The sequence below is a fragment of the Saccostrea cucullata genome, unplaced genomic scaffold, assembly GCF_032062105.1.
Source record: "Saccostrea cucullata isolate Sc308-1 unplaced genomic scaffold, CSIRO_AGI_Scuc_v1 ctg526, whole genome shotgun sequence".
Classification (NCBI taxonomy): domain Eukaryota; kingdom Metazoa; phylum Mollusca; class Bivalvia; order Ostreida; family Ostreidae; genus Saccostrea; species Saccostrea cuccullata.
The window spans coordinates 201,998-226,419 of record NW_026930599.1 but is presented as its reverse complement, the minus strand read 5'-3'; the positions used below and the strand labels follow the sequence as shown (position 1 = coordinate 226,419).

General features: G+C 34.0%; 1 protein-coding gene across 1 annotated transcript in view; it reads right to left on the bottom strand.

The window, feature by feature from the left end:
* Positions 1-12,638: 12,638 nt before the first annotated feature.
* The window catches only part of LOC134229227 (zinc metalloproteinase dpy-31-like), a 38,638-nt gene continuing 26,854 nt past the window's right edge, over positions 12,639-24,422 (bottom strand). The window contains exons 13-16 of the mRNA XM_062710932.1: positions 22,121-22,209; positions 16,756-16,960; positions 14,647-14,781; positions 12,639-14,557 (exon numbers count right to left, since the gene is read on the bottom strand). Coding sequence (XP_062566916.1) covers positions 14,467-14,557; positions 14,647-14,781; positions 16,756-16,960; positions 22,121-22,209 — 520 coding nt within the window. The 3' untranslated portion in view covers positions 12,639-14,466. The remainder of the gene's footprint in view (positions 14,558-14,646; positions 14,782-16,755; positions 16,961-22,120; positions 22,210-24,422) is intronic.

Below are 24,422 nucleotides of genomic sequence, written 5' to 3'. Positions count from 1 at the left end.
GGTTTAGGAGCAAGTCCATTCCCAAGTAACTATAAGCCCTAACTGAACCAAACTTGTATGGATGATGCATCTAGGGATGGAGACTACCAGATTTGCTTCAGAACTGGATCTGACCTACATTTTACAGATGAGTGACCAAGTTAAATTTTTTGGAGCAGGTCCATTCCCAATGAACTATAAGCCCTACCCAGACCAAACTTGCATGGGTGATGCATTTAGGGATGGCCACTACCAGATTTGCTTCGGATGCTGGATCTGACCTACATTTTCATTCCCAAATAACTATAAGCCCTACCTGAACCAAACTTGCATGGATGATGCATCTAGGGATGGACACTACCAGACTTGCTTCGGATGCTGGATCTGACCTACATTTTACAGATGAGTGACCAGGTTAAAGTTTTTGGATCAGGTCCATTCCCAAGGAATTATAAGCCCTACCTGAGCAAAACTTGCATGGATAATGCATCTAGGAATGGAGACTACCAGATTTGCTTCAGATGCAGGATCTGACCTACATTTTCATTCCCGAGTAACTATAAGCCCTACCTGGACCAAACTTGCATATATGATGCATCTAGGGATGGACACTAATACACCAGACTTGCTTAGAATGCTGGATCTGACCAACATTTTCATTCCCAAGTAACTATAAGCCCTACGTGAACCAAACTTGCATAGACAGTGCATCAAGGGATGGACACCACCAGACTTGCTTCATATGCTGGATTTGACCTATATTTTCCAAACAAGAGACCAGGTTAAAGTTTTGGGAACAGATCAATCCCAATGAACTTCCTTGTCCTAGATATGCAGTATTAACAAAGTTATGAATACTTATTTACACTATATATGTTTTTCATGCTAGACGTGTAGAAATGATGTGTATACACCATGTAAGGGGTTAAACAGAAGTTGCAGAACAGAATATTGTTGTCAGGATAAATACTAACTATTAAGAAAATATGATGTGAGATTTGCATTACTTACACTGATAACATTTGTTGAGGTGAGCTTCGTAATCTTTGATTACCTATGTTTGGCTTTGTAAATCTATTGGCAGCATATGAAGAAGAAGTAACCACAATGTTTTTTTTTTCAAATTTTCTATAGGAGTATCCTACAGGCACAATACTGAGTGTCCTACAGCTTTTTAGCTCACCTGAGCCGAAGGCTCACGTGAGCTTTACTGATCAAAATTTGTCTGTTGTCGTAAACTTTTCACATTTTCATCTTCTTCTCAAGAACCACTGGGCCAATTTTGACCATACTTGCCACAAAGTATCCTTAGATGTTGGTGATTCAAGTTTGTACAAACAAAGGGCCAGGTCCTCTTCCAAGGTGGGATAATTAAGAATTAGTGAAAAATTAATGACATGTTTTAAAAATCTTCTTCTCAAGAACCACTGGGCCAGAAAAGATGAAACTCATGTGTAAGCATCCCCAGGTAGTGTAGATTCAAGTTTGTTCAAATCATGACCCTCGTGGATAGGGTGGGGCCACAGTGAAGTATCAAAATTTAACATAGGAATACAAAGAAAAAATCTATGATTGGTCATAGTTCAGTGGAAGTATCCTCTTGTATTGTAGATTCAAATTTTTCAAATCATGACCCCGGGGTAGGATTTCGGCCACAATTGGGGATCAAAGTTTAACATAGGAATACAAAGGAAAATCTTTAAAAAAGTTCTTCTCAAGAACAACAAAGCAATGATTGGTCATAGTTATATTGAAGCATCCTCTTGTAGTGTAGATTCAAGTTTTTTCAAATTATGACCCCTGGGGCAATGATGGGGCCATAATGATTAAACAGAGTTTTAAGAAGGATTAAATGGAAAAATTCTTTAAAATTCTTCTTCTCGAGAACAGCAAAGCTCTGATTGTTCATATAATTATTTATATGGGAGCATACTCGGGGGGTGTAGTACATTCAAGTTTGTTCAGATCATGACCCGCGGGGTTTGAGTGGGGCCACAATGGGTGATCAAGGTTTTGAGTAGGAATACATAGGGAAAATCATGATCATCAATAAAAAAAGCATTGAAAAAGGTAATGCAGATTTAAATTTGTTCCAATCTTGACCAACCAGGAGAAAAGAGGAGCCATTAAAGTGGATCATAGTTATACAAAGGAATACAATGGCTACATCAACAAAAATTTTCATCTTATAAACAGCAAAGCCATTATGTGTATCATTAATTATCGCAAATCTTGCTTGAAAGTATACACTTCGACCGAAACGGTGATGCATTGAGTGATGACACTGATGAATTGGAGTGAAATACAATTGCGAAATCCAACAAATAATCTGATTGATGCTACAGTATTTTATAGATCCGCCCATATTCTCAAATGTATAGACCCTAGCCGAAAATATGGAAAATTTCCAAGAAAGAACAGCTGTAGAAAACGGACAAAAAGTGATACTTTAGTGAGCAAAGTATTTAGTAGACCTATGCAATACCTTATTAATACATAATATTAAATTATTGTGAGTGTGGGTAATCTGTATGATGATCGTCAAATAAAATCTGTTCCAGGACTGGTAGGAGTTGACTTGATACATCTCATGTCCAGGGGCACATTTTTGCAATTGAAAAATGCAGCCATATTCCCGTTAGAGTAAAAAGTGCACTGCATGAAAAAAAAAATCACATGAATTTCGATTTTTAATAAATCCGATGTTTTACCCGTTCACGCGTTTTACCACCTGTGAACTTACATTTTTCAACAAATTCTCTGGTATAATATTAAGATGGGTATGCTTTCTAGTTATACCCGCGTTTTCAATTTGCTTGGGTTTGCAAACTCAATGTAATAGCTCACTTGAGACTAAAACATATGGAAAAAAGATTTATAGTGCACTGAAAAGTCTCAAAGAACAAACACCAAAAATGCTGTAAATTCATTGTAGGAAATCGGCAGAAATGTAGGATAAATGAAAATTGTGTGTGCCTTCGAAAGATATTACACGTACCATCTGCAAAAGGAATAAATCACATGTATGGCACGCCAAATTCACAAAAATGAGCTAAACATAGTTTCACATTTGATCAACTAGGTTTATCGACTGTAAACTATACCCGGTAGTTCACAAACCGTTACCTATAGTTAACATTTCGTTAACTATAGTTTTCATCTGTAATGGTTGTTAACTATAGTTTACGAATGCTAATCTAAGTTTATCTGTCTGTAATAAAACGTTAACAATAGATTTTGTTGATAAACATAGATTCACGTCTGTAAACAATAATTTACAATCGTGAACCATAGTTAAGAACTGTTAATCATTGTTTCACAAATTGTGAAATTATACTTTTCAAATCATTAACTATTGTTAAGAGTTGTAAACCATAGTTTACAAATTGTGAAACTGTATTTATCAGATAATCTATGTTTTTTAAGTATAGTTTACAGATGTAAAATATAGCTGTTAACTTTAGTTTACAGTCTGTATACTATAGTTTACAACCAATATTTTTTATAGACCTAGCTAGTTTATCGACTGTGAAACTCATTTTTGTGAATTTGGCGTGCCATACACATGCTAAAAATAAATTTTTATAGTTTGTTTGTTTTTTCTGTTCAAAAAGTCATCAGGTTTTTCGACAATCAAATATGGCTATATCCTCGAGGCCGTTGAACGCTTTCCAACTTATATAGGCAAAGGATTCGCATGAAAGTGGGCGGGTCCTAATCAACCAAAAACGCATGTTTTATAGAATAAAACCCGTGATTATTGTTTAATTGTCATATCCAATAGATTCGCTCAATGCTATTTCGGTTACAGTGTATACTTTCAAGCGAGATTTGCGATAAAAACATCCGTAGGAAGTATAAATCTAAGTTTGTTCACAATACCCCCTACCCTTTCCCCAGAACCCACTTTTAATAGTAAATTTAAACTTTTCAATACTGAACTGATTTTTGCTTTTACCTAGCCAGTTGTTCACGTGAGCGATGTGGCCCCTGTCTGGGCTCAAGTGAGCTTTTGTGACCAAAATTTGTCCGTTGTCTGTCATCGTCTTTGTAGTTGTTGTTGTCGTAAACTTTTCACATTTTCATCTTCTTCTCACGATACCACTAGGCCAATTTCAAACAAACTTGCCACTAAGTATCCTAGGGTAAAGGGGATTCAAGTTTGTTCAAATGAAGGGTCAGGTCCTCTTCCAAGGGGAGATAATTATGAATCAGTGAAAAATTAATGGCATCTTTCAATCAAAGTATACTCAGGAGTACAGAGAGCCGGCACCGGGCTCATTTACAGAGTAGAATTTTGTACATGAATCATACATTCATATTGTAATTATTGATAAATAACAAGAATGTCAGACACTGGAAGAATATATAAAACAAACAATAAAAAACATATTACATGTGTAATGATACTATAAGAAAATAAGGGCTTCAGTAAATACAGTTATCTTATTTGAAGAAAAAAATTCTGATGAAAAAATTATTTTAAAATAATTGTATCAATATAAACGTTAACTAGAGCTGATCTCGTTGCTTTGTTCTGTAACAAGTTGTGTAGTGTTGGGTCTGAATATTGTAAACAAAGGGCAAAAATCACACAAAACATGTTTTGGAATAAACTCTATTTTATTTTAGTGAGTTTATAGAGAGTTTTAATTTAAATTCATTGAGTGAGCCACTGTGGTATAATAATAAAATAAAGATTCAAAATAAATATGTATTTTGTAAACCAATGTTCGATAAAGGGTTCCATATAGTACGTACATGATTTATTCAAAACAGAAGGCAATTTTATTAGTTATGAAAGTATCACAAATGATTATTTTGTAAAGTTACCTTTTACCATATATGAAGGTTTGAAGCAAAGCATTTTGACTGCATGGCCAAATATCAAACAATATTTATATTATACTTTTGTTAAACCATATCAACCTGAATTTGTAAAAAGACTTTGTAAAAAAGAGAAGGATCCAGAAATATTTATGATTATTTAATGTCAAAAACACAGCACAGACCTATTTGTGAAAACAAATGGGATACTGATCTGAACATTTGCATAATCGTTTTGTATACGTTGTTGAAAGGGGCATAATTTGATTATTGAACTTTGTAAGAAACTTACATTATGCAAATTTTGCAACTTAGAATCAGTCGCAAGAGAAAATTTTATATAAAGGGTAACTTTGGCAGGTGGATGGTGGGGAATGTTTTTAAAGCATTGACAAGTAAAATATTTGTGCTTATTGAAATGCAAGTATAACTGTAGAATGCTGCACTCTGCTGCAGTGCAGTGTAACACATCGTGCTGCTTAGCAAGTTATCCAATCAAAATACACTTAGTCATTTGTTGTAATAGAATTAAATATATGATTATAAACCTTCTTTTATTTAGTGTTTTGAAAAGAAATTAAGAACAAACGGAACGAAATATTTCATGTTACGTATTGATAATTTTTTTCTGGAACGACTAGTTTGGGTATCAGCAAAAAAAAAAATCCGTAAATTTTCTTTGCAATTAGTGCCTTCAATACCTTTTTCTTTTTTTTTTAAATGGATGAAATATTTATTTACTTTAATAAGTATGTGACTGTTCTCTTTCATACAAATCCCAATTAACACTCCAACACATACATGTATGTGGGAAGACTCCTTCGATAAAGCTACATATTGATAATTTTTTATCAAACGACTAGTTTCGGTATGCGCAAAAAAATTCCTAAAATTTCCTTTTTCAATTAGTGCTTTGAATCTTTTTAAAACAAATTGGATGAAATATTTTATTAACTTTTACATAATTTTAAAAATATTCGACTGTTCTCGTTCATACAAATCTCAATTAACACTCCAGCACTAATGTGTATGTTGGAGGACTTTTTCGACAAACCTACGACTAGTTTGGGTATGCAAAAAATACTCTGAAGAAATGAAACACCTATGTGACTGTTGAGTCATTTAATTTTTGTTTGCACGCGTATTTTCAAATGCTTCTTATCTTAAAGCTATATATGCCGTATTAGTGTCTTATTTTAAAAGTAATAAATATATGTGGTGTCTCTTCAAGTTATATAAGTTATATACTTTCTGCAAATAAGACAATTCCACTCCATCACTTTTAATAGTTATGAAATATTATTTGGTAAAAATTATTTTCTCTCCGTGTCGGATAAAAAACCGCCCCTTATTGAAATATTCATGATCACGTTGTCTCGCATGTTTACAGCAAACAATGGTCCAATCTCGTGAATGAACCGAAAAGCATGATGGTCTACTACGTTTTTACTACAAACACGTGAGTTAGAGATTGTCAATATTGAGATATTGGTTGCTTTTTGTACCGAGGAATAATCACGTGCAATTGTCTTTTCAATGGACAGGTTGGATGAAATTCTACAGCTGTCAGCGACTATGGATAAAGAAGTGTGGAAACCATGTTGTGCCAAAATGAAATAACCAATACAAACAAATGATATAATTTGATCAATCAAAATGGTTATTAGATACATTCGATTCTGCATTTCTTAATGGTTCAAAACAACAAAAAGTATTCCACAGAATATCATGTATAAATCTGCACAATATACCGATTGCCAAAACCAGAATACTATTAAATAATATAATAAAATTCTTTACATATGAACCACAGTATTTCTGACCCTTGAAAATAATATAAAAAATCTTGCAAGTAGGTTATCAGCATTGCCTCGAACTAATTCGAAAGTGAAATTTGGAGTTTGGCAGTAAATTGTAGTGAATGAATAAAATTTAGTACTGATAGATATTGGAACCTATTTTACTTGTCAGATTTCTTCGAACTAGTTGATTTTTATTCTAACTGTTCTATCCCCCACCCACTTAAAAAAAACCGATGCTACCTACCTGAATTAATTTTTCTTAATGGTGTTCATCGAAATGCTTGGTTGTGCTCTCAAACTGGAATAGTTTTTAGAAGCCTGGAATTCCTTGACCAATTTTATTTTATTAGCCCAACTATATTTCTAAGAAGGCAAGATGTATGGTATGTAAGTTTCATCTACATATGTTATGTACATGTAGTTCATATTAAACTAGAGGTACTGTGAGCGATGAGCTCACTAAATGATACCCCCCGCCTCCCATATGGTTAAAAAGTCCATGTTTTCCTGTGGCCGGGAAACCCAAAATATGTGTCGGATCAAAAAGTAAAATAGGAGATGCACAATGGCAATATGTAATAAAGATTCTGTGAAAGTTGCATCAAATTTCATTCAATGGTATGAGAGGAGTTGCGGATAAGAGATGGGTACCCCAAAGCGTAACAGACGGACGGACGGACAGACGTACAGAAGGACGGACGGACGGACGGACGGAATTAACGATTACTATATACCCTCCCGCTTTTCAAGCGGGGGGTATAAAAACCAAAAGGGATTATTGACGATATCCCATTCAGGGTCTAAACATGGTAGTTTGAATAACTCTCCATACATTGTACTTGACATAAAATATCTTTTGCGCATAATGCGCTCCATACTGAAGATCCGTAAATGTTCACCCAACCGAAAATGTCCACTAGCAGTACAGCACGGGGAAACTCTAAACAAACGGACCTGTACAACGGAGTGGGGAAAACTTTAATTTTCATCATTGTTAATAATTTGTATGCAAATATGAGCATGGGATTACTTGAAAATAATGTACATAATGCATCAAGTCTTTCTGAGAGCGATTTAAAAAACTAGCCTTTTTGAAAAACATGTAGTATTTTATGTAGTAACCCATAAATGCAACTCATTGAGCTGATTGGTCTATTTGTGTCACTCACTGAACAGACGTCACAAAAAATATTTTCCTCGACCTGATGATTCTCGCGATGCTTTTCCCGCGCACATGCGTAGATCCAGGATAAACGTCAGTCCTTTATAAATATGCATGAGAATATCGTGTTCTTTTCCTGATCAGTTCTTTGTTAATACCGAATAATATTTCATCGAATTTGCAAGAATGCTTCATTTTTGGTAGCTTATCATACTCCAGAAATTTTTGTTCGGTTTCAGTTGTGCAAAAATACTGTTTAACACGGCATACATATCTTTAATGAAAATTTACCTATACTTATATTGCACTGTACAAAATTGTAATGTCAATCAAAGGTTAATAAATCCGATTTTCTTTTAATTTTTATTAATTAAAAATAAGGTTGAAACAAACACTTTTTCAAATTGTTTTTTTTTAAAGTTTAGGGAACGAACTAGATGTTCTAAAATAAAGATAGCATTACACTGCAACGTATCTCATTGTAATTGCTTAACGTACTGTCTACTTAAAACATACTTGATCTATTTTGATTAAGTAAAACACTGTTTGAGAGATGAGTAAACAGTTTAAAATTCAATCAAACAAAGCGCCAAATTACTCTGTAGCATAATAAAGGCCGGTACACACGGTAAGGCTTGCCTTATAAGTCATGAAACTTAAGTTCTAGCCTTACCGTGTGTACACCATTAATACACGTTTTTTGAAGCCTTACAAGTCTGACTTTAGAATAGAACACTGCTCTATTTCCTAATACAAGACTTAGATGACATTAAATTCTTGACCAATAAAAACCATTTACCCAAAGTTCAATCTATTTTTATAAAACCATACACGTTGGTACTTTGAAGAAAACACCAAGTATATTCGAGTAAGATAATGATACTATCTACAAATACTTCAGATAACCTCCTCTTCCTTGTTAAGAAGTGTGGATGCACTGGTCGGTAAAACTTTTTCAAAGTCCTAGTTAGTATTATATTATTCCGTTTCATAATGTGCATTGTTTATGGTTCAAAAACATGGAATTTATGTAAATGTTGTTTATAATATTGTAAGTCTTGCCTTAGCGTGTGGACACGGGAGCCGTACGTCCTGCAAAACGTAAGGTTTCAGACTTATAAGGCAAGCCTTACCGTGTGTACCGGCCCTAAAAGGCGTTTTTCTGTACTGCTTAGCCAGTTAGCATTACTTGTTTAGTGAGAGAATCTCACAATACATGTAAGACTAAAACTTAACATTGTAATCAGTGAGTGACTCTCTAGTCTTATATAGTATACAAGCCTGTTATTCGTTAGTTTTGCCTGAACATTTGCATAATCGTTTTTTTTCTACGCTGTTCAAAGGGGCATAATTTGATTATCGAACTTTGTAAAAAAACTTACATTATGCAAATTTTGCAACTTAGAATGAGAAAATTGTATATAAAGGGTGACTTTGGCGGGTGGATGGTGGGGAATGTTTCAAAAGCATTGACAATTAAAATAATTGCGCTTATTGAAATGCAAGTATGACTGTAATAGAATTAAATATATGATTATAAACCTTCTTTTATTTAGTGTTTTGAAATAATTGTTCATGAATACCTTCTCGTTCATATAGATACATATGATGTAAAGTCTAAAAAGGTAGTTGTTCAGCCTACATGTACTGAACAGTAAATGCATGTACAGAGTGGTTTTTTTTATTATTCTGCAAAAATATAGACATCAAAATGCGGGACATGTTTGTTGAAACACCCTGTAGATACTACATGTACTACATGTACAACCCCCAACAATGTTCCTGTCATTTAATTTTTGCTACTTGACTATATCTACTATGTGTATACAATTTTGGACAAAATCGATCGAGACGTTTTTGGACAGGAAATTCCAAAAGTTACTCGCCTTTAGTTGTTTACGTTGAGAGAAATTTTTTAACCAATATAATCCTTGATTTTTAAACAAGCCAAGTTAGCCTAGCTGTCAAATTTCATTGACTTATTCTTTAAACCATTTAACACACAAACAAATTCATCTTTTTAAAGTACAAATGAACCATTTTTTGAAGACCTTAAACTGAATAAATAAGGTTTAATTAAGCGTTGAAAATGTGCAGTTTTCAATTTCAATATTTTTTTTAAATGGAAAAACCTGTCGTTTAATTTTGGTAAAAAACTTTCTTTAGATAGCTGATAGCAAAAATAGTCTTATTTAAACGACCTGTTTTGAATAAATAGCGGAAAAACCAACCCTCCCCCTTTCTCCCTTATTCACGTTTTTCAAGCGTCTTTCACACTTGGAACAATTACAGTGCTATAAATGAACCTACAAAATACATTGGTGAACAGAGCAATATAGACAATATGGAAGCCAACCCTGATTTGACCTCTGTTAAAACTGTTTGATAAATGCACCTGTATGGACATGTCATTTTCATTAAAATATGTCAGCAACTTTATCCGCTAACTGGAACCACTAAAAATTGAAGAGTTATCCTTCCTGGCTGAGGATCTGATATCCTTATGCATCTTATTAGTTATTTATAAATTTATTTGATAATATTAAAGGGGTTGGAAAAAAGGCACACGGTATTCATCCAATCTAATTAAAATTTGATGTTAGATCTACTCGCACACTCGCTACACTAACATCTAACAACATCCCATTGAGGGTCACGTCAGAGGTCAAATTCTATTGACCAATCAAATCGTCGCCTGCAAAATTATCGTATATTGTTGATGCGAATAAGCCTAGAGCTGTTCCGAATTTGACATCTAATTTTAATTAGATTGGGTATTCATCTAAGTTGAAACACACTTTAAACCCCGAAAAAAACCAACTCTCTTTAAAAGCTGAAACGGATTTATTAGTAAAATACAAATAACAAAATAAATATTAGATATTTATTACAGGCTAAATTGCACATAAAATCAAAGTAAGCATGATGCAATTACATAGGAATACTGATTGCTCACTAAATCAATAAAGAATTAAACTCTTAACAACAGGAATACAAAGTTGATTAGTTATATAAAATTTCAAGCAACTTCCTGAGTTGAAAACTGTAAATATAGATTTTTTATTCACGAGAGAGAAAAAAGTTATTGTCCGTGGAAAAAATTAAGAAAATTCACATACAAAAAAAAATAGCGGTTGACAGCTGCTGTTGGTAGGTAGCAGAGTGGTCCCCCTTATCATCATAAACAATTCTGTATTATGCACAATTTGAGTTTGTGCAAAAATAAATAAGAAAGAATGAGATGATAGTACATGTACTTACATAAACGATGCAACAAAATAAAATATAATGTTGTTTGGTTTCAACATTGAGTGGAAGTGTTTATCAATAACAGAAGTATTCTCCTGAGGTGTCGGTTATAATTACCGATCCATAAAACAGTTTTTTTCTTGTATTCATAAAAAAGCATACTATATTCTGTACTCCATAATACTATTTCCCATTCATGCTTGATTCTGGTTTTGGGCGTATCAAAAACATATGCATTTATAAGCATAAAAGAAATTTTAGATATAATTATTAGGTATAATTATTAATTCAACTCGGTCTGTTAGGGTATAATTTGATCAATTACAATAATTTAGAACTGCAGTTATTTTTTTCGGGATCTAAGAAACAAATACTGAAAAATAATCATTTATTTTAAATTAATTAACATGTAAGCTTGTGTTTACAGGCATCCCATTAAGAACTTTTAATGAGTTTTTATTAATTGTATTTTCCACATTTTATCGGAAATATCCTAGAGATTTGGACAATATTCTCTGAAAAGAGACTTATTTTAATTTGGTGATTTTTACCCCAGAAGATTACAACGTATAAAATTCATACAATCGCTTGACAAGTATCAGGTTCATATTTTGAATTTCCTAATTTGGGCTAGGTGTGCAGGACTAATACTTTATACTACCGTAACAAAGAGCTAAAAATCTCAATAAAATTTTTAGATATTTTTGCTTGAGCGAAGTTTGAGAATACCCCCTGAAACTAATTTTTTTTTTTTTTAAAAGTAACTGAAATGATGACCAACGTTTATCAAAGACTCCTCTAAACACGAATGTCACCCAGTTCGTTACACGTCCAGTGAGACAAACAGACTACTGGAGTTTACACAAATGTGAGATGCGACTTTAATCATACAGAGCAGCGTGGTTCTATCTTGACAAATCATCGGCATCATCTTTATTATTAGATCTTGCGTTCTGAAGTAATTATATTGCTTCTTAATATTATTAATCTATTATAATTTTGAATCCAAATTTTTGTGAACTCAAATGCTTAAAAGTTGTTTGGATAGATTTTCACATTTTTTTTTGACAGGATAAGAGACTGATACATGTATAAAAGGCTTTAAAAAATCCGTTGTTGTTAAATAACTTCCGATCCGAAGTAATGACCAAATTTAAATTTTAGACAGGCCTTATTGCCGATGTTTTACTTTGATACGTTTTGTGATCACGAAGTGAAAGTTTCAGGAATGATAAATCCTGATACAGTATTTGACGAAGAACAGTGTAATTCTTCCTGTTCGAAGCTGAAATGAATTTTAGTCAAGTTTCGACTTTTTAAAGTTTAAATATTTTTTAAAGTAATTTTTACGCCTAGAAGACATTTTCTTTTTTACAAATGCCAAATATATAAATTAGCTACCAAGGGTACTTTGAGTTTGCAGTAAAAAAGGATTACCGTAAAGTTCTGAAAGAGCGACTTTCTACATTCAATTAAATGTGGTAAATATTTACACAAGTTTTCTGCATATAAATATTAATGTACATGTATACAGTATCATGGCTTCTGAAGATTTGAAAGCGCTCCGGAGTTTATCAGAGTTTTTATTTCATTTTTTTAAGATTCTTACTTGTGTAATATTTGATATAAGAGTATATATACCGAAAGGAAAAAGAAACACAGGGTAAACTTCTGAGGAGAAATAATTTAATTTTTCCTTACGCATTTTCTTGTATTTCTACCTAACGTTTAAAATAATCTTAAATATAAATGAAACCAAAATCCCATTTGCTTTTGCCTTATAATTCATGAATCATTGATAATCATATGACGATACCCATCCCCTCCCCCAAAAATAAACATCAAAATTCTCATTATCTTCAATGCCCATCAAAAATGGATATTATTCAATCTTTTCAACGAGGCAGTTGAAGGAGACCAGCTTTGGCATATCGAACCTTACCATCCAATCAGTCCCACAAATGTTCAATCGAGTGGGTAAATGTGATTGTTTGCGTGATCTTGATAAACCCTTGCTACATTAGGCCGGGGGTAAACAACACGCATGTGCCAGTGAGAAGACTGTCTTCCCACAAATTTTTATTAAAATAGAAAATTTTGTGTTATGACTATTAAATAGCCATAACGCCAAATTTTCTATTTTAATAAAAATTCAGCTGTGGGAAGACAGGACCAACAAAGTAAAGTTGACTAGCTCAAAAACCCAAATCGCGCAATTGTTTTTCCCCCAGTTTTAAGGTGAACTTAATGATTATCATAGCTTAGCTTATGCATAGCAGTTTTTGTGGTAGCAAAGTGACGATTAAACAGGTGGAAGGATGAATAACTCGATCTTGACGTGGCTCTGTAACATGTTAACGTCATCGTCACGGTTGGTTGGAAACCATTCGAAGCCCTCTCTGACGACGGGTAAGACGTTCTATGCACAGGGGCCAGTAACATACTAAATTTGAATTTACGTAATGACTATAATGTTACTGTCACCTGTGGTTCTATGGGGTAAAAATTTTCAAGAAACTGCACAGCAACCCGTTGTTGTCTTTGTTCTGAATTAGGCAATATAAATGTCAGACCCAATGGAACTTCCGTCAACTGTAACAAGACTTCAAGAAATTCATACCGTCTGAAAATATTGAAAAAAATTGGGTATATCCAAAATGCATCAAATGATACAAGAATACTGTTCACAAGCTAGTCGTCATTAAATTGCACTTTTTTGGCCTTTTAAAACACTTCCTCTATGTGACGTCATAATTTCACGGTTGAATAATTCTGAACACAAATTTAAGTGTTTTAAAAACCACAATTCTCATCTGACTAGTTTTCGAAATTTTCGGTCTTGCGATCAAAAAATTCGCATATATTGTTACCCTTTCTTTTTCCTTTCGGTATATATAAGGTATTTTCCATTATTGTTTTTCCTTGTATGTAAGCTGAAAGTGAATGCCTTTAAATTATGAATTAAATGTACTTATGACAATCATTAGCAAACATTAAGCAAAAGGGACAGTGAACCATTAAGATATTATTATAGATTAAGCAGACGAGTTCGAAATAAATTTCCAAACATTTTTCAAAAGCAGGTCTGATGTTAATAATTATGTGTATGTACACTGAAAATGAACTGACTATTTACATTCACAAATTGTAATGGAATTCTTATGATCGACGAATGGTTAAAATAATTTTAGCATGCCCCATTAATTCTTAGCTTAGATGAAGTACAACTGAAAGTACTCTGGGGGGGTATGCTCAATGACAGGTGTAGATGTGGCTGTTTTGAAGTAGCCGTGACGTTCTAACCCAGGCGATGACGGAAAGATTCTGCATTCTACTTGACAATCTAGGAGGATACAAGCAATATCACAGATATAAACCCTCTTCGGTCGCTTGGCAAGGAAACAATCCGCTTTGCGTTTAGCACCCCTTTTCCAGTTTCACTAAATCCTATCTCTTGTTTATTGGAACACAGCTGTCTCCATCAATTTTATAATCTGCACAACATGTACCGAAACAGTCGTAAGTTTCTGTATACGTCCTACAACGAATATGTAGACATAAGTTAGGATCAAAATTTTCTGAAAGATTTTTATTAAAAAAAAATCCATGAGGAGCTCGATAACTTACGTGACACATATATCCATGGATAAAGGACTACAAAGTTGCTGCTTTTCAATTTCCCGAGTGCATTTGTTCGACACTTTATCTTTATCGCAAGGCTGTAATCCGCACTGTTTAGCCTCTCTTTCGTAAGTTTTACCCCTAAATATAGAACACACCGATTGACTATTCAGACAAACCTTTTATTTATCAATTCAGCAAGATGGTTTCCTTTGGGTATATACAAAACATGATCAAGAATAGAGAGCTCTCAGATGTGGAATACTAACCATAATTATCATTCTACAGATGTATAAAAGTCTTACTTTTATTATTATTATCATTTACAACGATCGTATTCACTTTAACCCTATATTTATATAAAAACAAATGATATCAAACACCTAGATTAAGCTTAGGGTCCTCAACACATTCAAAGTCTGTTCTGCTATAATAAAACATACCTTGTAATATTCATATAAACTATTCTTTAGAATAAAATGTTTCAAGATTTTTTCAATTTGTTAAATTTAATCCCCAACCTTTCCCTGGAGAGTTTTGGTTTGAACAATTTAGAATCGTTCACAAAGCTACAAAGTTTCATTTTTTTTCTGGCCCAGAAGCTCTTAAGTAAAATTTTTTAAAAGATTTCTCCTCTGCATCCTATACAAAAGTTCGATCCCTTTCTGTGGCCCCACCTTATCCCGGGGGTCATGGTTTTAGCAATTGAGAATCTGCACTTGTTCACAATGCCTTCAAATAAGTTTTATTTTTCTGGCTCAGAAGATCTTGAGAGGAAAAATATTTAAAGATTTTTTGTTCTGTGTACTCCTATGTAAAATTTTGATCCCTTACTGTGGCCCCACATTACCCATGGAGGTAGCTGCAACAATGTAGACCTCTCCCCCCTTTTTTTTTGAGGGTGGGGGTTACAACTCTTAAGGATTTCCGTAATGGTACAAGTGCGGGAGTGAATCACCCCCGCACAGATTTCGGCTCAAATTATCAATAAATGGCTATTTTGTTAACATTTCTTACCTGGACTCCAAAAATGTAGTTATGCAAGACATAAATCGATCCAAAAATATTCATAACGATCCATACATGTTTATTAATTATTTTTCGTGTATATCAACATCACAACTTGAATTTATCCGCCATGTTTACTAACCTTGATAGATTTTATTTTGAGACAGCCAATGATAATTTAGGATCTATAGGAGTGGATCTTTCAGGAATCCCCTTATTTTAAGCATAAATATCGAGGTTTGCGTAAAAATAACACTTGAAATTGTTTTATTTATCAATGTTTCTGTGATACCATTCAGGACAATCTTTATAAACACCGTCATTTCCTTTCTTAAGGTGTTCTAAATTTCAATTCAAAGTCTCTGTGCATCACGCGTGAACTGTCATGGCTGCTGAGTAGAGCCACTGGTAAACACGCAAATTCATTTTACATGTTTTTCGCGTTTAACGGGCTATGTTGTTGACAGTGAATAAAAAATTCGTCTTAAGAGAAGTAAGTTGAATGTGAAAACAATTTATTTTGCCTGCAATCACCCGTATTTAAAAATCTATTTGCACCATTACGGGGATGCTTTGAAATTGTAGCCCTCTCCAGAAAACATCAGAATAAAAAAAAAAAAGTCGAAGAGGGCTACCATGAAGGTTATGGATTGAACAATTTAGAATCTGCACTTGATCGCAAAGCTTCCAAAAATTTATCATTTCTTCTGGCCTAGTGGTCCTTGAGAAAAAAATTAGGTTAAAATTAGATCATTTTTTCATACATGTATATATTTCATTGTTAAACAATGATCCGCTATTGGGGCCTACTCTAGTCCAAAGAGTCACAATTTGAACAATTCGTAATCTAGAGTTCCACAGAATATTCAGCATATTTCACCTTTACTGGCTTTGTCTCTCTTAAGAAGAAGATTAACATTTTTTTTAATATATTCCAATATCAAAGGGCTAGGTTTACTTCATGTAAAAATGGTGACTGTTTTGTATTGCATTTAAATACACTTTAAATGATTTGAAATTGAAAAAAAAAAATTATCATTCACTTCATAAATGACAAGAATTTTAAGATCGGTTCAGTTATATGTAATTGAAGTTGGACGTACTAACCCACATAATTGGGAATCTTCACAAGTTCTATCCCTTGTTTGAATTCCACATCCACCACAGGTAGCGCTGCAGGAACTCCAGGATGACCATGTCGTCCAACCGACAGCGTCGTACAGAACGTTGCTGGTTGAAGATAGTTTGTTTTCCTGGAGAGTTACCGTGTGAGTCGTCTGAGAAGGTGGTAATGTAAAGGTACTGGTTAATCCTGTAACAACAACACTATTACCAAAAACGGAAAAGTTCAATCTCAAAGAGGGTGTTGCAGTTCTTTTGTTATTTTCCCTAAATTTGTAGCAGATTAAAAGAAGAATTTTTATGTTGAAGAAACCCATATTATTTTTTTCAAATGCAACAATATATAAAACACAACGAGAAACAATATTTGGAAGCTGCGTATTGACTTCCAATTTGCCATTAAATGATGTGAAAATTAGTCTCAGATTAGATATCAGATTTTCCATTTTAAATAGGGAATCCCCATTGTTCTGAAAAAGTGCCTCCTTGAAAAAAATTTTTTTTTTTACATATACACAAAGAAGGAGGAACTTTCTTCAAAACTGCCATTTCCGATTTTTGTTTCAATGAGGCACTTTTTTGAATAACGCAAAAAATTGAATGAAAATTATTATCCAAACGAAATGCAAAATGTGTACATTAAATAACACTGGAAAACCATCGTGTCCGAAATAGTCTAGTGGATATGCTTGTGGGCTTCCAACCAGTACTTTTTTTTTTTTTTTTTACCAGAGAATGGGTTCGAATCCTGGAATGAATCATTTTTGCATTTTTTTTCTTATTTTTTTTTTCATATGTAATGGTAGTGCAATGAAATTATATATATTTTGAAAGAAAGAGAGGGGAGAGAGAGAAAATGTCAAGAAGTTAAATGACTAATAACTGTATATTAGAAATGCAAGATTAAATTGTTTTCCTTGATATCCCGTGACTTAAAACTAATGCTTTATTTAGTTTTGTCTTGGAAAATAAAGTTACTGTATTGTTTAAATAATTTATTTTTTACATACTGTAGTTATAGCAATTTTGAATAATTCTGGTCTCTTAGTTAGTAGCCAAGATTTGATTTGAAAGAAATGAAATGTCTTTGTTGTAGCACCAACAGTTTTACGTATAAATGCAAGTGTGATTGTTTTACCACCAAGTAGGTTTGTTTCTGTTACATAGATTTGCTGCCGAAATATTCATGTCGTTCGTCTTCAAAAAGTCATCCGCAGCAATTATCACGTTTTTCTTGTTTTTTTAAAAAGTGTCCATGTTTTGTTAGAGAATTCATTGTAGATATACATGTATTAATTAATGCAACTTTATTTTCAACTTATTATTCATTGCTTGCATATTTTAAAGAAGTTAATAAATTGTTTTATGCAAAAAATAATTACATACAAAATTGTGCCGCCCACGTGGTGAAGTGGTCAGAGCCTCTGCTCTTGAGTCGCAAAGTAAGTTGATCCTTCCGTCGCGGGTTTGAATCCCACTGTGGGACGCAGAGACAGGTCCTTCGGATGAGACCGTAAAATCCGAGGTCCCGTGTCGCAGTAGGTGCTGGCACGAAAAAATACCTCACTCAAGTGCCGAGTAGAGGATAAAATTTGCAGCTTTCCAATGGCAAATGGTGGCGTCTCCATATGAGTGGAAAATTCTAAAAGGGATGTTAAACAACGCCCCCCCCCCCCAAAAAAAAATCAAGTCTTATAAATTACTGGAAACCATTCCAGTCCTACAGTACTACTAAATTGTGATTCTTTTAATTTTTTCCTACCATGTAACCTAACACATTTAAACATATTTTCTTATAATTTTCAAAGCGACTGTGTACCAATGCGTATGGCAATTTTACTCCTTTGTTAAAGCTGAACATCTTCCTTTAAAAGATAAGAAGAAGTAAAGTTATTTTTTTGTCGCTACCGAGTGTTGCACAGCATACGTCCGTCTACACAGGTGACGAATGATTACACTGAACAGTGACCAAGTCAGTCGCTTTATTCAGGGATCCTCATGGTGTCACGTGACTTGGTGTATGGACGTTAATTTTCGGTGCTCCGAGTTTTGGGTATAAAATGCGTCTAAAACCGTATGAACTAGTATCATATCTTGACATAACTAAATATAATGACTGGAAATAGACAAAACAAGCAGAAGAAGAGGGAAAAGGTCAAAAGTAGCAGCAGTAATAGCGGGAGTGAAGTCAGTCCCGATTGTAAATATTTTAAAGCCGAGGACACCACTTTGAACAGTATTCACGAGCGGGTCGAGCGAGATACAACGGTGAGTGATTTACTGTATAAGAAGTGAAATTGACAGTGAACTACCTAGTAGCGTATTTGATTCATTCACTTTCCATGAAAGGTCAGTGGACAATATTTAAACATGGCGTCAAACCAAACAAGCTGTGACTCTGTGTCAAAAAAATTAGAAACACTATTATCTGTAGTTCTTGATTTGAAGAATAATCAGGAAAGTATGAAGCGCATGTTTGAGTCCAAGTTAGAAAAGTTAAAATTTGATTTGATGGAAAATGTTGAAAAAAAAGATACGATCATTGAAGGATGAGATAGCTTTAGATATTGCTCAAGAGACAAATCGCACTGATCAAATCCTCACTTCCATACAATCCATACAAACACGTCTGGACAAGTTAGAGAAACATGTCACTAAAGATAACAGTAATCACCTTGGAACCACCGGACACTCGTTAGATCCGCTAGATAACAATGAGATTACTATCACAGCTAGTGGTATCCCTGTCACTGAAGATGAAAACGTCATGCAAAAAGCTGAAAATTTGATTAAAGCACTTAGAGAAACTGTATCACAATACGTTCAGATAACAGGCGCAGTCCGGCTGCCAACAAGGTCTCCGAATAAACCCGGCCTCATCAAAATCAGTTTCCAAAACAAAGAAGAAAAAATCTGTGTGCTTAGAAACAAGATGAAGTTAAAAGAACCGATTTATACAAAGAAACTTTTATCAGAAGCAGTAAATTTCGCATTGAACGGTTAATGGAAATAAATGCACGCACTATCTTGAGAAATTTACCGCGGGAACAGGGGAGATTACTAAGGGTCAATGCAAGTGGACGAATCATACCGCGACAAGCAGTGCAAATTGACCAACATGACCAACAAGAGCATTTCTAGTCATTATCATAGATATAGACATCTGTCTGTGACAGTAAAATGTTATCTTGATAAACATAATTTGTCATTCTCAGGAGCGCAATTAAATTAATATAAACGATTTACATGTACATACAATGTCCATACATATAAGTCCGTGAAGATGATGTATAAGATTTAAATCCAGGTGACTTATAGGTCCAAAGGGCCGGGTGTAAAGTATTTGTATTTTTATATTTAAGATGAACTATCTCATGATATCATACTTTCATGTAAATTAGTTGAATCTGATTGGTCGAGAAACATTTGCTAAAAAACACTATTACCCGCTGAATAATGAAGCCACGCCCTCCAGCGTAGCAACAGTCAACATTGCTTGACGACGGGTGGTATTACAAAAAATAGCGACTGCGCAGAATTTATGTGCGCACGGTTCACTGTTATATGTATTTGTATAAAACATTCAGTATAATATAATGAATATTGCATGTCGTTGAGTGTAACATTGAATATTTTCACCCCTCTAAAACCATTGTCAACCCCGGCTGCGCCTCGGTTGACAATGGTTTTCTTTGGGTGAAAATTTTCAATGTTACACTCCACTACATGCAATATTTATATAATGTATTACACAAGTCACTATAATAAATAAATTATTATTATTATAGCGAGAATCCGATCAAAAATGGTGGACACATTCCTTTTACGAATCGTGTTTCGCTTTAAGTTTTTATTTGTGATTAACTGTGTTCTGTTTTGATATGAGAATGTTTTGGTTAAAATGTAAATTCAACATTTTTGATTTTCCGATTAGTTTCGATCTTGTATTTCTAAATAAATGGCCAAATCTAAAAAATAATCCTATATGTTTTACCTAGCTCGCATTTGCCTGCAGTAGTGAAACATGTGTAAACACATTCAACATGTACATCATAATATTTCCATTTCTTATTTTTGTCTCTGTGATAACTCTTAGAAACTTAGCGGAGTTAATTTCTTGATAAACCTGCCGGAATGTAAGTCGAAAGGTCAGGAGCTAGGGAGACCTAATATGCATGCAAATCTCGTGCGCATCTGTCTCTGTGTCTGACGCTAAGGATGCCAAATATGCATGAAAATCTCGTGCAGCTGCCTTTGTGTTTGGCGTCAGTGGGAGAGGGCTATGCAAATTGGCAAGGGAGTCTTCATGTAATTTAAATCTATGTCTACGTTTTTAAAATATAAATCTACAATTTTATTTCACAGTGAAACGGAAATGTAAGGAATCACTGTCTAGTTCGTATAGTATGCCAGGGACATCAACGATGGGCTTCGCCCGTTATGCAAATTATCCTATGTTTCACACTATCGTTGATGCCCTGGCATACTATACGAACTAGACAGTGATTCCTTAAATAATTTCCTGTTAGACATTCCATACATGTATAAATTTCTCTTAAGATTTCATTTAAAGGTTTTCATTGCAAAGCAATATAGGGAAATTTTGTCTTATGAGATAATTTTAAAACTAAACAAGGGTAAATGTACTCATCTGCTGCATGTAAATACACAAGAGCAGAGACAGTAGTACTTATATTTACTGTTTTAATCCCATCCATAAGGTCACATTGGGTCATGAAGTCACAATTTTTGTACTTATTGACGCCATATGCCAAAATTGGTTGAAATTGGTTTAGTGGTTCAAGAAACCGAAAATTGCAAAGTTAACCAGCGACGCAGGTGACCTTATAATTAAGCTGCAACTTAATGAACGTTTTTGATATCTGAATTTTGAATCTCTCATATTTCAAGAAAGAATCACGCGACAAGGTCCCGGGGCCATAAAACTTAGAAAAACTTACTTTGATCTAAGTCTCTCTTATACAAAAGGAATACAAAATGGAAAAGTGAGACTAAGATAAAAGTGAGCTGGTATAAGTTTTGTAGCCCTGGGCAAGATTTTAAGTCCTTATGAATCAGACGAAGAGCTCTTGGAAAATCATGGCAATTACCGACTCTCCTCCTGTAATATGACGTAGTATCCATTTTTTTTCAAGATGATTGTTTGCGTCCTTTCGATGTGCTTGCGTTTGAGTTTTTCACCCTCATTTACACAAACTCTAAAATCATGCTTTTTATTTGATAGTCACTGAAGCTTTTCTAATTTTTTTTTCAGGACTTTCAGGCCCAATAGATCTACTTTAGAAATCTTCATTTGCAGTCCCCCCCCCCCCAAAAAAAAAAGTCTTACCAACACATAATTGGCCATCAAAGAAGAAGCCGTCAGCGCAGTAATATGTGGATCTAGGACACAAAGCAGGCCTGGATTTCTTTACCATTCTAGATGTAGGTGAAATACATAAAAATTTGTAAATAATATATGAGAAAAATACCATTTGCAGCAATAAGACATTTTTTTGTTTTATTATGTAAAACTTTACTTTTTTAAAGCAATATGAGCTGTTTTTTTTTTTTTTTTTTGATAATTTTATTTTGATGTTGAAATGTGCTCTTATGATAAAGTTGTTTGTATTTTAAACTTTTATGACCAGAGATAAAAATTGTACAGGATGACAATAATGTAATTCTGCTTTAATTCAAACTTATAAATAGTTCTTCCATCACAAATATGAACACTAGAAGTTTATTAATGTTGTTATTCTGTTTTCTGAAATATTCATTTATACTATTTTCAGAAATATTTAATTACAATCTTGCAACAAAATAATTCCGACTTCAAATTTGCAGCTCATATTGCTTTAAACAATACATTATACTATAAATAAGTACATGAGCCACAACAGTCATCCGAGTGACTTGGTTTTGGTTTTCCTGAGATTTTTTTCTACATTACATAATCCCATGTCACATTTGCATGAAATATAAGAAAACGAATAGTATTCAAGCTCAAAAATCCGTTAAACAATACAAATAAGGAGCAGAGCAAATATGGGCCTCCAAAACATTAGAAGTGGGATCAGGTGTCATGGAGGAGTGAGCATCCCCTGCCACCCGGTCACACCGGCCGTGTGCTCCTTGTCATGATCGGAAATGAACGGGAAAAATCCATTGAAAATTCAGTGTGATAAATTATATTTGCTGACAAGGTCATTGTATCGACCATTGGTGCCGTTATTATTTAGAAGTATTACAAATACTTTTCTTCTCTCTTAATAGAGACACATTGAAGATTCCTTTTCCGATCCCACAATTTCAATTTCATAATTTTCTGTCAAAAACTGTAAATGCCGTAATGTTTTTTTATAACAAACTTTTATTATAGCAATCGTGCTGGACAGAGCTTATTTAACAAAACTTGGGAAAATCTAAACTACATATCTTTTTATGATGCTAATGGAGTAGAATGCACCGTTTGTGGTCTTATTTATGCTGTTGAAAACAAAGGTTTACTTCATCAAAGAATGCCAGGGCTGAATAATACACATATGTATTTCAAATCAACAGTGGGGACAAACAGATTCCAAACAAGCACTCTATTTTACTTGATCATTTTATTTCATAAATGATAGAATTTTAGGGAAAAATACCATCATACCGATAGTCTGTTATTGAGAACACTTTTCCGTAGATAATGAGAAATTTACAATACACTTGACAGTCATGTAAATTAGTCTTAACTTAAAATTAACCTTATATACATGGTGTCTTTGATTCACTACTGCCGTATACTAACAAAAGTTAGGTTTTCATCACTTTTGCACCAACTCTCACTTAGTGTTTGATCCTACCTCTGAGGTTTTAGAAATATGTGCTTTCCTCTGCTCCAGTTTGTATTTTCAATGGACTTTTGAGCATGATTATTATTTTTCGTTTCCCATATTTGATTTAATAAACCTTTCTAGTACGCTGAAAATCAAAGACTTGTAAATCTTTGGTATCTAAGTAATTGCCCATGGATCTAAAAGAAAATAAATTTGAAATATACAGTGTATTACAAAGTTTGAGATCAATTCCACTATTCTTAAAAATTCATGATCCAAAAAGAATTAGTAGAACACTCCCCCCCCCCATTGTGTTATCTTAAATTGATAGAACGTATGGCGATTGAAACAATGTTGATGTTCCATTACCGTTGTATGCATCGTGGCATCTTTGCCTGATATTGATCCGATGGTTAGCGGCAAGAAATAGAACAAGAGGCCCAGGGGCCACAGCGCTCACCTGAGCACATCGGGCTTGAATTTACTCACCCCCCCCCCCCTCCAGGCATTCATCATTTGAACAAACTAGAATCTACACTACCTGAGGATGATTCCATATAAATATCACTAATCATAGCTCTGAAGTACTTGAAAAGAAGATTTTAAAAGGTTTCCCTATATATCCCTATGTAAAACTTGGGTCGGCCATTTTGGCCCCACCCTAGCCCCGGGGGTCATGATTTGAACAAACTTGAATCTACACTACCTGAGGATGATTCCACATGAGTTTCATCTTTCCTGGCCCAGTGGTTCTGGAGAAGAAGATTTTTAAAAATATTTCCTATATATTCCTATGTAAAACTTGGGTCGGCCATTTTGGCCCCACCCTAG